Here is a 17,567-nt window from a genome sequence, read left to right as displayed (position 1 = left end):
TATTATTGTTATAAATTAATGGAAACACATAGTTATATTCTAAATCGATTGATATAAATTTCTATGAATTATTATCTATAGCAATTGAGGACACACAAGTTGATCCTTGCAATCCTACACCTTGTGGAACTAATGCAGAATGTAATAATGGTGTATGTACTTGTTTATTGGAGTACCAAGGAGACCCATACACTCTCTGTAGACCTGAATGTGTTCTGAATAATGACTGTCCCTTTGATAAATCTTGCATTCGTAACAAATGTACAAATCCTTGTCCTGGTACATGTGGACAGAATGCAATATGTAATGTGTATAATCATATTCCTATGTGTAGTTGTCCAGAAAGAATGTCGGGAAATGCTTTTGTCCTTTGTTCAGTTATGCTAGGTACGTTTTAATCCAAGTTTGTTATAAATAATACTTTTTATTTCATCTACTTTTCATATGTACGTTTTTTAAAATTAACTTTTCAATTATTCGACACATTTCTTATAGATATTGAAAGAGATCCTTGCAAACCTTCACCTTGTGGTCCAAACAGTCAATGTCGAATTATAAATAATCAAGCAGTATGTTCATGTGTGCAAGGATATTTAGGAAGTCCACCATCGTGCAGACCCGAATGTGTTCTCAGTTCAGATTGTCCACGAAATTTAGCTTGCAGTAATCAGAAATGTATAGATCCTTGTCTCGGTAGTTGTGGCATTAGAACAACGTGTCAAGTTATCAATCACAATCCTATATGTAGTTGTTTGTCAGGACATACAGGAGATCCATTTTCAAGATGCACTTTAATAAGTATGAGAACTTTAATATCTTCAGACCAAAAAATCTCCTTACAATGTATTAGAGAATATTTCTGATTTGTTTTAATATTTGATATATTTCTCTCGGAATAGTTGAGGAACCAGTAAAAGTACCAACGAATCCATGCCAATCATCAGTTTGTGGTCCAAATTCACAATGTCAGGTTGTGAACGATTTACCTTCATGTTCTTGTCTTCCCGAATTTATTGGATCACCACCGAATTGTAGACCTGAATGTATCAGTAATAGCGAATGTAACAACAATCTTGCTTGCATCAATCAAAAATGCAAAGATCCTTGTCCAGGTTCTTGCGGTACTAACGCAGATTGTCGTGTTGTGAGTCATACACCTATGTGTGTTTGTCATACTGGATATAGCGGTGATCCATTTACGCAATGTGTCTTTAAAGAACGTAAGAATATTTGTACACGTTCAAAAACAATATCCATTTAAATAGAATTTGTATAAATTTGAAAATTATTTTATCTGTAGCATCATTGAATGATCGTGTCACATCTTGCATACCGTCACCATGTGGACCAAATACCGTTTGCAAAGAACAAAATGGTGCTGGTTCTTGCACCTGTTTATCAGGATATATTGGAAATCCATACGAAGGTTGTCGTCCAGAATGTGTTCTTAATTCGGATTGTACCTCTGATCTCGCGTGCGTTAGAACAAAATGTCAAGATCCATGTCCTGGAGCATGCGGACAAAATACGATGTGTAACGTAATTAATCATTTGCCTGCGTGTACGTGTATTCTTGGATATACAGGAAACCCGTTCCAATATTGTTCACCAATTTTACAAATCGGTAATATAAATCTATCAGTTCTTAGACGTTCAATAATAACAGTTAACAAAATCAAAAATAATTTCAAGCTATTCAAACAATATTATCTCTAATTTTCCTATAGATACGATTAAAAAAGAACCATGCAAACCATCCCCGTGTGGTCCGAACAGTCAGTGTCGTGAAATAAACGATCAAGCAGTTTGTACTTGTTTACTAGGATATTTAGGAAGTCCTCCAGGATGTCGTCCAGAATGTGTCATGAATTCGGAATGTCCATTTAACAGAGCTTGTGTAAATCAGAAATGTATAGATCCGTGCCCAAAACCTTGTGGTACAAATACGAATTGTGTGGCATTAAATCACAGCCCAATTTGTACGTGTAAACAAGGATATACAGGAGATCCTTTCACGAGATGTTTCCTTTTACCAAGTAAGATAGTATTTACAGTTAGATATTTGTTTTTCTATATCTATCGGTACAGAATAAACGTGATTTTTATTTTTAGCATCTTCCGTTAATCCACCAACACCACAGAATCCATGTTTCCCCTCACCTTGTGGACCATACGCACAATGTCGCGAAATTGGTAGTATACCTTCGTGTTCTTGTCTTTCAAATTACATCGGTAGTCCACCAAATTGTAGACCCGAGTGTACCATTCATTCTGATTGTGCTAGTGACAAGGCATGTATTAATGAAAAATGTCAAGACCCTTGTCTCGGATCTTGCGGTATTTCAGCCATTTGTACGGTCATCAATCATACACCTTCATGTTCTTGTTCAAATGATTACACTGGTGATCCATTCAATAATTGTTATTTTAAACGTAAGCTATTTGTTGTTTCTATGCTTACGATAGAATATTAAAAATAGATGCGTAGTAACAAATATTTTAATTATAGCCGAAGAAAAACCACAGTTAGAAGCAGATCCTTGTTTCACATCACCCTGCGGTCCAAATGCAATTTGTACCAATGGAAAATGTAAATGTTTAGCTGAATATCAAGGAGATCCATACATTGGATGTAAGCCAGAATGCATACTTAATGCAGACTGTGATGCATCCAAAGCATGCGTACGAAACAAATGCATAGATCCTTGTCCGGGTACTTGTGGTCAAAATGCACAATGTACTATTTATAATCATATGCCTATGTGCAGTTGTCCTTCTGGTATGACAGGAAATGCATTCGTTTCCTGTCACGTAATCACAGGTATAGATTAATTTATAAATGAATATTAAACGTGTATATTGTTTATCTTAAAAAAATATTTATAATAACATGACCATTATAGAACCGGAGGATCCTTGCAATCCATCACCGTGTGGGCCAAATAGTCATTGTCGTGTAATAAATAATCAACCAGTTTGTTCCTGTATTAGTAATTATATTGGAATGCCTCCATCGTGTCGACCAGAATGTATCGTTAGTTCAGATTGTACAAAAGATCGGGCTTGTAGTAACCAGAAGTGCATAAATCCTTGTCCGGGAACATGCGGAATAAAGGCAACGTGTCAAGTGATAAATCACAATCCAATTTGTAGTTGTTCTCAAGGTTTCATCGGTGATCCTTTCGTAAGATGCGAACCAAAACGTAAGAATATTATTAACCCCTACAATTAAATTACTTTTTAAACATCTTTAATATTAACATATAATTCAATTATTTTAGCTGAAATACCAGAAAAACCTATAAATCCGTGTCAGCCGTCGCCCTGCGGGCCTAATGCATTATGCAATGTAATTAATGATTCTCCTTCTTGTTCTTGTTTGCCTGATTTCGTTGGAGTTCCACCGATGTGTAAACCCATGTGTATCAGTAATAACGAATGCGCCAATCATTTGGCATGTATCAATTTAAAATGCAAAGATCCATGTCCTGGTTCATGTGGTACGAACGCAGAATGTCGTGTAGTAAGTCACACAGCAATGTGTGTTTGTCTTGTTGGATATACCGGAGATCCTTTCGTTCAGTGTGTTGAAAAACAACGTAAGAAAATAATCAAAGTTTTTTTAACTATTATAGTTAGTTTTTTTATTACAACGAATTCTTATGTTTACTTTATTTTTCTAAATATTTTAGTTGATGTGCCATCTATTGCATCAACTCCTTGCGTACCATCGCCATGCGGATCAAATGCAATTTGCAAAGAACAATCAGGAGTAGGTTCTTGTACTTGTTTACCAAATTATATAGGCAATCCTTACGAAGGCTGCCGTCCAGAATGTGTCATGAATTCCGACTGTCCACCTACTCTTTCTTGCATCGGATCAAAATGTCGTGACCCTTGCCCTGGTGCATGTGGAACTAATGCCGAATGTCAAGTTGTTAATCATTTGCCGTCCTGTTCTTGTTTCGCTGGTTATACTGGTCAACCTTACGAATTCTGTTCTTTGACACAAAATGGTAATAATATATCTTTGAATTATTGCCTAACTTCCATTTTCGAATGATAAGTATTCTTACAATTTTATCCTTCATCTTTAGAACCATATAAACCATCAAATCCTTGTTCTCCATCACCCTGTGGACCAAACAGTCAATGTCGAGTTATTAATGATCAAGCAGTTTGTTCATGTTTGCCTGAATACATCGGTAGTCCACCAGGATGTAGACCAGAATGTGTTGGAAGTTCTGAGTGTCCTTTGAAGCAAGCATGCGTAAATCAGAAATGCATTAATCCATGTCCAGGTCCATGTGGTTTGAATACCGACTGTAATGTCATTCATCATAGTCCCATATGTGCATGTAAACAGTCGTTTACTGGAGATCCATTTACTCAATGTTTCCCGATGCAACGTAAGACAACTTTTGGCAAGTTTATGGAGAATCATTAACTACACACATATATTTATCTTTGAATTTCTTCCAGAACCAATTCTCACGCCAATGTCCATTTCGAATCCATGTATTCCATCACCTTGTGGACCATATTCCGAATGTCGTGATATTGGTGGTTTATCGTCATGCTCTTGTTTGCAAGATTATATCGGCAGTCCACCTAATTGTCGTGCCGAATGCACCATACATTCAGATTGTTCCACTGACAAAGCTTGTATCAGACAAAAGTGTAAAAATCCATGCCCAGGATCATGCGGAAATAATGCAGAATGTAACGTTTTTAATCATATCCCGGCATGTAGTTGTTTACATGGATTTACTGGTGATCCATATACCAATTGTTATCCAAAGATTACGCCACGTAAGAATAATTTGATTTATCAACAAGATTTTAATTCGTTTGATCATATTTCTACGGTATACTTCAATATTTTTCGTTACAGAATACGAACAACTTTCCGAGGATAAATGCAATCCTTCACCATGCGGAGCAAATGCAGAATGCAACAATGGTGTTTGTTCATGTTTAACCGAATATCGTGGTAATCCTTATATCGCGTGTCGTCCAGAATGTGTCTTAAACACAGATTGTCCTACTGATAAAGCATGCGTACGTAACAAATGCGTCAATCCTTGTGTTGGTACATGTGGGCAAAATGCTATCTGTACCGTTTACAACCACATTCCTATGTGCAGTTGTACACCTAACACAAGTGGAAATGCTTTTGTCATCTGCCTACCTGTTAAAGGTAGATTCTTTCGTTACATTTTTTCATTGATCGAAAAAATTGTACGTTCACTCGCTAATACTTGCAATATTTTCTATTTTTAGAACCCACAGTATCAGATAATCCATGTAACCCATCACCATGCGGTCCAAATAGTTATTGTCGAACAATAAATGGACAAGCAGTTTGTTCTTGTATTTCTGGATATAAAGGAAGTCCGCCATCCTGTCGACCCGAGTGTATCGTTAGTTCTGATTGTGATAGAGATAAAGCTTGCAGTAATTTACAATGTATCAATCCTTGCATCGGTACATGTGGAATTGGTGCACAATGTCGTGTAGTAAATCATAATCCCATTTGTAGTTGTCTTCCAAATTTGTCTGGTGACCCATTCGTAAGATGCGATCCGATATGTAAGATATTTTCATATTTCCTTGTGTTGATTAATACCCAGTTATGATAATCAAATTACTAGTACAGTGTTGTATATTTTTTTTAGTGGAAACACCTTCAGTTTTCATAAACCCATGCAAACCATCACCGTGTGGTTTGAATGCTTTGTGCCAAGTAATCAATAACTCCTCATCCTGTGCCTGTATGGAAGAACACATAGGATCTCCACCAAATTGTCGTCCTGAATGTATCAGCAATGCTGAATGTTCGAGTCAATTAGCTTGCATAAATCAGAAATGTAAAGATCCTTGTCCTGGTTCTTGTGGGCCTAATGCAGAATGTCGCGTTGTAAGTCATACACCAATGTGTGCTTGTTCTGAGGGTTACACTGGAGATCCATTCATACAATGTAACATACAACCACGTAAGAAAATGATATTTTACTACGACTTTCATTAGATCCACATAAGTATGTGTTACTTCATGGATCAACGTTTTCTTTAGTTATACCTACCTCTCCTTGCACACCATCACCGTGCGGTTCGAATGCCATTTGCAAGGAACAAAACGGTGTCGGTTCGTGTACATGTTTACCAGAATTTATTGGCAATCCATACGAAGGATGTCGACCCGAGTGTTTAATTAATTCTGATTGCCCATCAAATCTCGGTTGTATACGATCCAAGTGTCAAAACCCATGTCCCGGAACTTGCGGATCAAATGCCAATTGCCAAGTTATAAATCATTTGCCTACTTGTACTTGCGTACCTGGATTTACCGGAGATCCATTCCGTTATTGTCAACAAGTTCAAGAAAAGGGTAACATTTTTATTATACGACTTAATTAAATATACAAATTTATGAATAATTTAGTAGATACACAAAAATTAAAATAATATTTTCTTTCCATTTATAGAAGAAGATCACACAAATCCATGTGATCCATCTCCTTGTGGTCCGAATAGTCAATGTCGTGTCATTTCAAATAACGTTGTTTGCTCATGTCTTCCTGAATATAGCGGAACTCCACCCTCGTGTCGACCGGAATGCGTTATGAGCTCTGAATGTCCTTCGAATAAAGCTTGCGTAAATAAAAAATGCATCAATCCATGTGCTCAAGCATGTGGACAAAACGCAGATTGTTCGGTTATCAATCATAATCCTATTTGTACATGTAAAAGTGGACTTACCGGTGATCCACTAACGAGATGTTTCCCTAACTTACGTAAGTTTAATAACCGAAAATTATTCTAAATCATTAAAGTTAAATATATAGATTCGAAACATAGAATTGAATTGTTTTACAGCTTTGCCACCTGCTTTACCAACGAACCCATGTATACCATCACCATGTGGACCATATTCCGAATGTCGAAATAATGCCGGAACACCTTCTTGTTCCTGTTTATCTACATACATTGGTACCCCACCTTATTGTCGACCAGAATGTGTTATTAATTCTGATTGTCCAAGTGATAAATCTTGCATAAGGGAAAAATGTTTGGACCCATGTCCTGGCTCTTGTGGCACATTCGCTCAGTGTTCAGTTTTCAATCATATTCCTATTTGTACTTGTCCAGATGGTTACACAGGAGATCCGTTTAGTAGTTGCGTATTGCAACCACCAACACGTAAGGATGATATATTTGAAACAATTGTTAGTCTTATTTTTCATATCGAATACATGTATTCATATTATTGTAGCAAGTTTACCAGCCGATTTGTGCAATCCTTCACCATGTGGTCCAAATACGAACTGCAATGAAGGGAAATGCACTTGTTTGGCAGAATATCAAGGGGATCCTTATGTGGGTTGTCGACCGGAATGTGTTCTTAATGCAGATTGTTCTTTGGATAAAGCATGTTTGAGAAACAAATGTGTTGATCCTTGTATCGGTACTTGTGGTCAGAGTGCACTTTGTAATGTTTACAATCATATACCAATGTGTACTTGTCCAATCGGTATGACAGGAAACGCATTTTTATCCTGTTTACCATTCAGAGGTTGGCATAGATTTGTTTATCCTCGTTTATTTTCAAAATTTATCAAAGTATTCTCTTACCAATATTGTTCGATATCTTTTTTATAAATAGATCCTGTTGTAAATAATCCTTGTAATCCAACACCTTGTGGACCGAATAGTCAGTGTCGTGAAATTAATGGTCAGGCAGTTTGTACTTGTCTTCCTGGATTTTTGGGAAGCCCACCTACGTGCAGGCCAGAATGTATAACCAGTACAGATTGCAGTCCTAGCGAAGCTTGTATTAATCAGAAGTGTAGAAATCCTTGCGTTGGTACTTGCGGTATCAAAGCTATTTGTCAAGTGGTCAATCATAATCCAATTTGCAGTTGTCCAACTAGTTTAAGCGGTGATCCTTTCGTTAGATGTATACCAAAACGTAAGCTCTTTAAATTCTCTACCTATATATTTATTCTAATTTATTTTATTACTTCAATCAATAACAGAAAAAGATATAGAAAATTATTGGAATATCATGAAATTTTAGCTGAAACGACATTGGTACAAAAGAATCCTTGCACGCCATCCCCTTGTGGTCCAAATGCTCAGTGTCAAGTAATTAACGACACGCCATCGTGTTCCTGTTTGCCAGAATTTATTGGTACACCACCAAATTGTAGACCAGAATGTGTGAGCAATAACGAGTGCAGTAACAATCTTGCATGTATCAATCAAAAATGCAAGGATCCATGCCCTGGATCATGTGGAGCTAATTCCGAATGCCGAACAGTATCGCATACACCAATGTGTACTTGCATCGTTGGTTATACCGGCGATCCTTTCACTCAATGTATCGACATTGTTCAACCACGTAAGGATTATGAACAATATTTTAAGCTCTACTTTTTCGATAAATATATACAGAATTTTTTCTGAGACAGATTTCAATTTTTACAGATATACCAATGTACATGCCACAAGTTTGTGTTCCATCTCCCTGTGGAGCTAATGCGATTTGTAAAGAAAGAAATGGAGTAGGTTCTTGTTCATGTTTATCAGATTATATCGGTAATCCTTACGAAGGCTGTCGTCCAGAATGTACCATTAATTCAGATTGCATACCAAGCAAGGCATGTGTTAAATCGCATTGTCAAGATCCTTGTCCTGGTACTTGTGGTCAGAATGCTATTTGCCAAGTTGTTAATCATATAGCAATGTGTACATGCATTCCCAAATATACTGGCGATCCATTCAGATATTGTTCCGAAGAGCCAATAACAGGTATAGTTTGAGTTGTTCTGAACGATATTAGTAAGTTTGTTTGAAAATCTACAATCTTATATCTTATTTTATTATAATAGAACTTTCACCAGACATAAGTAATCCTTGTCAACCATCTCCATGTGGACCAAATAGTATATGCCGAGAAAATAATGGTCAAGCAGTTTGTACTTGTCTAGCAGAATATGTTGGTACACCACCTGGATGTAGGCCAGAATGTGTTGCTAGTACAGAATGTGCTCCTAATCGTGCATGCGTTAATCGAAAATGTATTGATCCGTGTCCAAATTCTTGTGGCAAGAATTCAATATGTAGAGTCATCAATCATAGTCCATTGTGTTCTTGTCAATCAGGATTTACTGGAGATCCATTCTCAATTTGTTTCCAACTTCCACGTTAGTATCAAAATAATATTTGGTATTAAGATAAATTAGAAATAGATATTTCATATTTTCTTGTTAACCAAATAGGACCATTAGAGCAACCACAAACATCAATTCAACAAGATCCATGTCTCCCATCACCATGTGGGCCATATTCAGAATGTCGTAGTATTAGAGGCAATCCATCTTGCTCTTGTCTATCTACATTTATTGGCACTCCGCCTAATTGTAGACCGGAATGTACGATACATTCCGAGTGTTCTAGTCATCTTGCTTGCATACGTAGCAAATGTTCAGACCCATGTCCAGGTTCATGCGGAGTTGATGCTAATTGTGCTGTAGTAAATCATATTCCGATTTGCACTTGTCCCGAAGGATATACCGGTGATCCATTTAGTATTTGTACTCTAAAACAATCAACACGTAAGAATAATACCTTTACAAGTTCTTGAATATTAATTTTCCTCACGTTTGTTAAGTTTTATAGTTTTAACAAATAATTCATATATATAGCTGTAGAATCTGTCGATTCCTGCAATCCTTCACCATGTGGGCCAAATGCAAATTGTTTGGATGGCATTTGTACGTGTATATCTGAATACGAAGGTGATGCATATATCGGTTGTCGACCAGAATGTATATCGAACACAGAATGTCCACGAGACAAGGCATGCATTCGTAACAAGTGTTTCGATCCATGCATAGGAACATGTGGTTTCAATGCAGAATGCAAAGTTATCAATCATGTGCCGATGTGCAATTGTCCAATAGGAATGACTGGAAATGCTTTCATTACTTGCAATCCACAGCAGGGTATGACTTTAATTATATGCTAGTATAAAAATCTTCATAAGTGTTACAAGTTTATACTTGTTCCTTTGATCCTTCAATAGTTTAGATTATTATATCTATTTCTTCTTTTAATTTAATTATTAGATGATACAGTAACTCGTCCTTGCATACCTTCTCCATGCGGGCCAAATAGTCAATGTCAAGAAATAAATGGAGTAGCCGTTTGCAAATGTTTGTCAAATTATATTGGAAATCCACCAACGTGTCGCCCAGAATGTACCCTGAGCTCTGATTGCGATCAAACTAAAGCTTGCATTAATCAGAAATGCGAAGACCCATGTCCAGGTTCATGCGGATTAAAAGCTGAATGCTCAGTCGTAAATCATAATCCGATTTGTACTTGTCGTCAGGGTTACACCGGTGATCCATTCACTGCCTGTAATTTAATAAGTAAGCATCATTTTTATCGTGGCTCCAAATAATTATTGAAAAATCATTCAAATTCATTTTGACAAGTTATATTTTCTGAATTCTTTTAGTCGAGACAACAACTGCATCTGTTAATCCTTGCTATCCGTCCCCATGTGGTTTAAATGCTCAATGCCAAGTCATAAATCAACAACCCTCGTGTTCTTGTCTACCTGAATTTTTGGGATCACCACCTAAATGTCGACCAGAATGTACTACGAATAGTGATTGTCCAAGCCGACTCTCATGTATTAATAGAAAATGCAAAGATCCTTGTCCAGGTTTATGCGGTGCAAACGCAGAATGTTATGTCAATAATCATATAACTACTTGTACATGTAGTCCAGGATTTACTGGAGATCCATTCCTTCAATGTACAACAGTTCAAAGTAAGTTCGTTTTACACGGATAACATATTAATGATGTTACCTGTTACAATAACGTATTAATTTTCAATCATATTGTTAGATATAGAACCAATAGTATCACCCTGTACACCATCACCTTGCGGAGCAAACGCAATATGTAAAGAACAATCAGGAGTAGGGTCTTGTACTTGTTTACCAAATTATATAGGCAATCCTTACGAAGGGTGTAGACCTGAATGCGTTATAAATTCAGATTGTCCTGCTAATCGTGCTTGCATACAATCTAAATGTCAAGATCCTTGCCCTGGTGCGTGTGGTCAAAATTCGCTTTGTCAAGTTATAAATCATGCTCCAACTTGTACATGTATACCAGGACACACAGGAGATCCATTCCGTTTCTGTAATATTATTACAGAATATCGTAAGAATCTTTTTATTTTTCAATTAAAATTTCTTTTCATATTTCACGTTGTTTTTTTTGTATAAAACAATTATTTCGTTTTTTAGCTGTAGTTGAGAAAAACGACCCTTGCAATCCATCGCCTTGTGGGCCAAACAGTGAATGTCGTAAAAATGAAAATCAAGCAGTTTGTTCGTGTCTTTCGAATTATATTGGTTCTCCGCCAGCTTGTAGACCCGAGTGTATAGTCAGTACAGAATGTCCACTAAACAAAGCTTGTATCAAACAAAAGTGTATTAATCCTTGTTCGAATTTATGCGGAATCAACACTGATTGTAGAGTTATCAATCACAGTCCAATTTGCATTTGCAAAAATGGCTATTCGGGAGATCCCTTCACTGCCTGCTTCTATTTAACTGGTACATATAAAGTCATACATTTGAAAAATATACATCATATGTTTCCATTTAAATTTTCAATTCAATTATAGTTTCACCAGAAAAAGTACCAGATGTACAACAAGATCCCTGTTTACCATCGCCATGTGGCCCGAATTCTTTATGTCAACCAGTTGGGCAAATACCTTCTTGTACATGTTTACAAAACTATTTTGGTAGTCCACCAAATTGTCGACCCGAATGTACAATTAATTCAGAATGTCCTAGTAATAAGGCATGCATACAAAATAAGTGCAGGGATCCGTGCCCAGGATCTTGTGGTTTTAATGCCCAATGTACAGTATTCAATCATTTGCCAATATGTTCTTGTTTCGATGGATACACGGGTGATCCATTTGATAATTGTCATCAGCAACCACCACGTAAGCAACTCGTTCAGTTATATTAAAAATAGTATTACCATTTATCCTAATCAACATATTTCTATCTTTAGCCCAATTGGATGAAATAGACGCCTGTAATCCATCACCGTGTGGTATTAACACACAATGTGAAAATGGTATTTGTTCATGCTTACCTGAATATTACGGAGATCCAACAACAGGTTGTCGCCCAGAATGTGTTCTCAATTCGGATTGTTCTCGTGACAAAGCTTGCATTAATAATAAATGCAAAGATCCTTGCATAGGAACTTGCGCAAGCAATGCACTATGCAACGTCATTAACCACATTCCCATGTGTAGCTGTCCAACTAATTATGAAGGAAATGCTTTTGTTTATTGTCATTCCGTTCAAGGTATATACTACAAAATTTGGAAATGTTTAAAGAATTATTTGTTATTTATAATTGCTATTTTTCTACAGCTTCTATTTTAATTTCACCGTGTACATCATCACCTTGTGGACCAAATAGTCAATGTCGTACCAGTAATGATCAGGCAGTATGTAGTTGTGTTTCTGGTTACATTGGAACACCTCCTATGTGTAGACCTGAATGTATTGTTAGTACGGAATGTCCACCTAACGAGGCATGTACAAATCAAAAATGTAGAAATCCTTGCATCGGAAGTTGTGGTGTTGGTTCAAAATGTATTGTGAAAAATCATAATCCTATTTGTTATTGTCCGGATCGTTACACAGGAGATCCATTCGTTCGATGTATTCCAATCCGTAAGATCCATTAGTTTATTATCATATAGATTCGTTATAATTGTCTTTCTATATCAATATAATTTTCTTATAGCTGAATTACCACCGGTACAAGTGAATCATTGTCAACCAACACCTTGCGGTTCAAACAGTGTATGTCAAATAATCAATGATTCGCCATCGTGTTCTTGTTTGCCAAATTATATTGGTTCTCCACCACAATGTAGACCCGAGTGTATTAGCAATAGTGAATGTCTTAGTCATCAAGCATGTATAAATCAGAAATGCAAAGATCCGTGCACTGATTCGTGCGGAGTCAATGCAGAATGTCGAACAATAAGTCATACACCAATGTGCTTCTGTCCTGTTGGATACACTGGAGATCCATTTGTACAATGTATCACTAAACCGAGTAAGTTTATTGTCAAAGTAAATTAAGAGACGTTTTACAAATTTCTAGATCTGTGAGATCAAAATATTCATCTGTTCGTAGTCGAAGGCAATTCGATGCAAATAAATCCATGTTTACCATCACCATGTGGTCCCAATGCCGTATGCGTTCAACGCAATGGCGCAGGCTCGTGTTCTTGTCTATCTACTTACACTGGAAATCCATATGAAGGATGTAGACCCGAATGCGTTCTTAATTCTGATTGTACACAGAACAAAGTATGCACCAACTCCAAATGCATAGATCCATGTCCTGGAACTTGTGGCAGCAATGCCAATTGTAACGTTGTAAACCATATTGCAACGTGTTCTTGTCTTCCTTCTTACACCGGTGATCCATACCGATATTGTTTCATAAAACCAATGGGTAAAGTTTGATTTTTGTCTTTAATAATCTTTGAAATTAAATGATTTCAATGGAAAAAACATTTATTTCATAAATTTCTTTTTAAACTACAGATACAGCTATAGACAAAACAGATCCATGCAATAATGCGGAATGTGGTCCGAATAGTAAATGTAGAGTAGTTAATGAAGTTGCTGTATGTTCTTGTTTGCCAACATATGTTGGTAGGCCACCTACATGTAGACCTGAATGCGTATCAAATTCTGATTGTCCTGCAACTCAATCGTGCGTGAAACAAAAGTGTACGAATTTGTGTCCAACCTCCTGTGGATTGTACACTGATTGTAGAGTCATTAATCATGCACCTTTGTGCACCTGTTCTATGGGCTATACTGGCGATCCATTTACAGTTTGTTTCCCGATACCTTGTGAGTAACTTTCATTAGTAACTGAACTTCACGAAGTACCTATCTTTACTTTTATTGATAATAATGAAAATACCCTTTTCAGTGACAGTCCCTACACAGCAAGATATTGCACCGAGAGACCCTTGCCTTCCATCTCCATGTGGTCCTTACGCAGAATGTCAAAATACAGGAGGATTACCCTCTTGTGCCTGTTTATCGACATACATAGGTAGTCCACCAAACTGTCGACCAGAATGCACTAGTAATTCTGATTGCTCTTCGAATAATGCTTGTATACAACAAAAGTGTAAAGACCCTTGCCCAGGATCATGCGGTACCATGTCAGAATGTAAAGTTCTCGATCACATTCCAATTTGTTCTTGCATCAATGGTTATACTGGCGATCCTTTTAGAGCATGTTATCCTCAGCAACGTAAGTTTTGATAAATTTCACCTGACATTAGTCCTGGACCACATATATTCCTAACGCGATTTGTCATTACAGCCGAACCTGTATACGTTGATCCATGTGCACCATCTCCATGTGGAGCAAATGCAAAATGTATAGATGGTGCCTGTACTTGTTTAGACGAGTATTTCGGTGATCCTTATGCTGGTTGTCGACCAGAATGCATTTTAAATACCGATTGTAATTCATTAAAGGCATGCGTACGAAATAAATGCATTGACCCATGTATTGAAACTTGTGGACAGAACGCTTTATGCAAAGTTTATAATCACGTTCCAATGTGCAGTTGCCCATTGGGAATGTCAGGAAATGCATTTGTTTTATGTTCTCCTATCCAAGGTAAAATTTAATTTCTTTTTTATCGTAATACTTATTGTTCTTTTTCGTATTACTAATTTATTTACTTCTACAGCACCTTCAGTTAGTGATCCATGTAATCCGTCCCCATGTGGACCCAATAGTCTTTGCAAACAACATAATTTCCATGCAACATGCACTTGCATTAAAGGCTACATAGGTGCACCACCAACTTGTCGACCAGAATGTGTCGTTAGTTCAGATTGTGCACCGAACGAAGCCTGTAGCAATCAAAAATGTATCGATCCGTGTCCCGGAAGTTGCGGCCGCAATACTATTTGCAATGTGATCAATCACAATCCTATTTGTTCATGCCTTTCAGGAATGTCTGGTGATCCATTTATCAATTGTTCTCCAATTCGTAAGCAATTTAACTTAAGTTTATTCGTATTGGTAGAATCAATATTATATAATTCACATAATATTTGTTTTCTTTTTTTTTTTAATATCAGCAACGAAGCCTCAAATTTCAATAAATCCATGCTTACCATCGCCATGTGGTCCAAATGCAAGATGCGAAATAATCAATGATAATCCGTCGTGCTATTGTTTGCCTGAATTCAATGGATCTCCACCAAATTGTCGTCCAGAATGTATTAGTAATTCCGAATGTTCAAGTCGATTGGCGTGTATAAATCAGAAGTGTAGAGATCCTTGTATTGGCTCATGTGGTGCTAATGCCATATGTAACGTAGTCAGTCATACACCAATGTGTGCATGTTCCGCTGGTTACACTGGTGATCCATTTACTCAATGTTCACCAGAACAATGTAAGATAATAGAATTATCATACTACTTTAATAATTTTAATCGGATTAAACATTAACATTTCTTCTTCATCTTAGTTGATGTACAAACGGATAAACCTGCTCCATGTACACCATCCCCATGCGGTGCTAATGCAATATGTCGTGAGCAACAAAATATTGGCTCTTGTAGTTGTTTATCAGAATACATTGGTAATCCTTACGAAGGATGCAGGCCGGAATGTATCCTCAATTCAGATTGTCCATCAAACAGAGCTTGTATCAATATGAAGTGCAAAGATCCTTGCCCTGGAATGTGTGCACCGAATGCCAACTGTTATGTAATTAACCATGCAGCAACTTGTACTTGCTTTGAACAGTATACCGGAGATCCTTTTATAAATTGTAATCCCATATTACCAACACGTAAGGATATCGATATTTCGACTTTGTAAAAATCTTGGAAACATTTGATTTACGGTTTTTTTCAATTTGAATCCTTTACAGAGGCAGATTCTGTTGACGCGTGTCAATCTAATCTATGCGGTCCATATTCTCAATGTAAAGAAAACAATGGACAAATATCCTGCAGTTGTTTATCAACGTACATAGGTGTACCACCTAATTGTAGACCAGAATGTACGATTAGTACTGATTGTCCATCGAATCAAGCATGTAGGAATAAAAAGTGCATTGATCCTTGCCTCGATTCTTGTGGTCTCTATACAACATGTAAAGTGATCAATCATAATCCCATATGTTCTTGTAAATCTGGATATACGGGAGATCCATTCACTATCTGTATTTTCTTATCACGTAAGCCAATCGATATTTTATCATTATTAACATTTTGATTCATAATATTATTCTAACAAACACGACGAACAAACTTTCATCATATATATTCGTTACTTTTAGCAATACCACATTTTGAACCCGAAAAGGATCCTTGCATTCCATCACCGTGTGGTCCAAATTCGCATTGTCGTAACATCAATGGATCACCATCTTGTTCTTGTATGCAAAATTATATTGGTTCTCCGCCACAATGTAGACCCGAATGCACAACGTCTTCTGACTGTGCAAGTAATTTAGCCTGCATACAGCAGAAATGTCAAGATCCTTGTCCTGGGTCTTGTGGTCTCAATGCTGTTTGCACAGTTCATAATCATTTACCAATTTGTTCATGCTTCGAAAGTTACACGGGAGATCCATTTGTCAGCTGTCAATACAAACCAATTTGTAAGGAACTAAGTGAAACCTTTTTTAAAATTATTCATCTTATTTATTTATAAATCAATAATGTAATATTTCATAATATAGCTCAAGCCCCATTGGAAAATGATGTTTGCAATGCGTGTGGACCTAACAGCGAATGTAAACAGGAAAAATGTGTTTGCATGTCCGAATATTACGGTGATCCTTACGTAGGTTGCCGACCTGAATGTGTGCTAAGTTCAGATTGTGCAATTAACAAGGCTTGCATTCGAAACAAATGTGTAGATCCTTGTCTTCAGACTTGTGGACAAAATGCTATTTGCAACGTCTTCAATCATGTTCCAATGTGTAGTTGTCCATATGGTACAACTGGTAGTGCCCTTATTTCGTGTCAGACTATAAAAGGTATTAATGCTTTAATGAAATAATGTTCACTTCATAGGGCAGACTATTTATGTTTATTCGTTTTATATATAGCTCCAGCTATTAAAACACCGTGTCAACCATCACCATGTGGTCCCAATAGTATTTGTCATTCTTTCAATGATCAATCTGTATGCGCTTGCTTACCTAATTATCTTGGAACACCACCAATGTGTAGACCCGAATGTACCATCAATTCGGACTGTAGAATAAATCAAGTGTGTAGAAATCAGAAATGCGAAAATCCCTGCCCAGGAACATGTGGTTTACAAGCAGAATGTATTGTAGTCAACCATAATCCAATATGTTCTTGCCCTGAACGCTATACTGGAAATCCTTTCATCAAATGCGATATTATAAGTAAGCTGCAATCAATTTG

At 36.8% G+C, this 17,567-nt stretch overlaps 1 protein-coding gene across 1 annotated transcript in view; it reads left to right on the top strand.

Annotated features, from left to right (window-relative positions):
- Positions 1 to 17,567, top strand: part of LOC122525418 — an 86,427-nt gene that overhangs the window by 46,423 nt on the left and 22,437 nt on the right. The window contains 43 exon segments of the mRNA XM_043648206.1: positions 82 to 798; positions 900 to 1,220; positions 1,301 to 1,624; positions 1,728 to 2,036; positions 2,113 to 2,433; positions 2,510 to 2,821; positions 2,904 to 3,203; positions 3,282 to 3,599; positions 3,693 to 4,016; positions 4,098 to 4,409; positions 4,483 to 4,812; positions 4,895 to 5,200; positions 5,284 to 5,592; positions 5,679 to 5,996; positions 6,077 to 6,391; positions 6,489 to 6,797; positions 6,880 to 7,203; positions 7,277 to 7,576; positions 7,667 to 7,972; positions 8,081 to 8,404; positions 8,491 to 8,814; positions 8,895 to 9,209; positions 9,285 to 9,620; positions 9,711 to 10,010; positions 10,134 to 10,439; positions 10,529 to 10,846; positions 10,926 to 11,246; positions 11,333 to 11,644; positions 11,716 to 12,045; positions 12,117 to 12,419; positions 12,488 to 12,793; positions 12,867 to 13,184; positions 13,266 to 13,589; positions 13,682 to 13,996; positions 14,079 to 14,408; positions 14,481 to 14,783; positions 14,857 to 15,162; positions 15,254 to 15,571; positions 15,647 to 15,973; positions 16,055 to 16,363; positions 16,466 to 16,789; positions 16,871 to 17,170; positions 17,243 to 17,548. Coding sequence (XP_043504141.1) covers positions 82 to 798; positions 900 to 1,220; positions 1,301 to 1,624; positions 1,728 to 2,036; positions 2,113 to 2,433; positions 2,510 to 2,821; positions 2,904 to 3,203; positions 3,282 to 3,599; positions 3,693 to 4,016; positions 4,098 to 4,409; positions 4,483 to 4,812; positions 4,895 to 5,200; positions 5,284 to 5,592; positions 5,679 to 5,996; positions 6,077 to 6,391; positions 6,489 to 6,797; positions 6,880 to 7,203; positions 7,277 to 7,576; positions 7,667 to 7,972; positions 8,081 to 8,404; positions 8,491 to 8,814; positions 8,895 to 9,209; positions 9,285 to 9,620; positions 9,711 to 10,010; positions 10,134 to 10,439; positions 10,529 to 10,846; positions 10,926 to 11,246; positions 11,333 to 11,644; positions 11,716 to 12,045; positions 12,117 to 12,419; positions 12,488 to 12,793; positions 12,867 to 13,184; positions 13,266 to 13,589; positions 13,682 to 13,996; positions 14,079 to 14,408; positions 14,481 to 14,783; positions 14,857 to 15,162; positions 15,254 to 15,571; positions 15,647 to 15,973; positions 16,055 to 16,363; positions 16,466 to 16,789; positions 16,871 to 17,170; positions 17,243 to 17,548 — 13,950 coding nt within the window.

The sequence above is a fragment of the Polistes fuscatus genome, unplaced genomic scaffold (genome assembly GCF_010416935.1).
Source record: "Polistes fuscatus isolate 324 unplaced genomic scaffold, CU_Pfus_HIC Scaffold9, whole genome shotgun sequence".
Taxonomy (NCBI): Eukaryota; Metazoa; Arthropoda; class Insecta; order Hymenoptera; family Vespidae; genus Polistes; species Polistes fuscatus.
The sequence above is the reverse complement of the archived record's forward strand: the minus strand, read 5'-3'. Positions and strand labels throughout refer to the sequence as shown.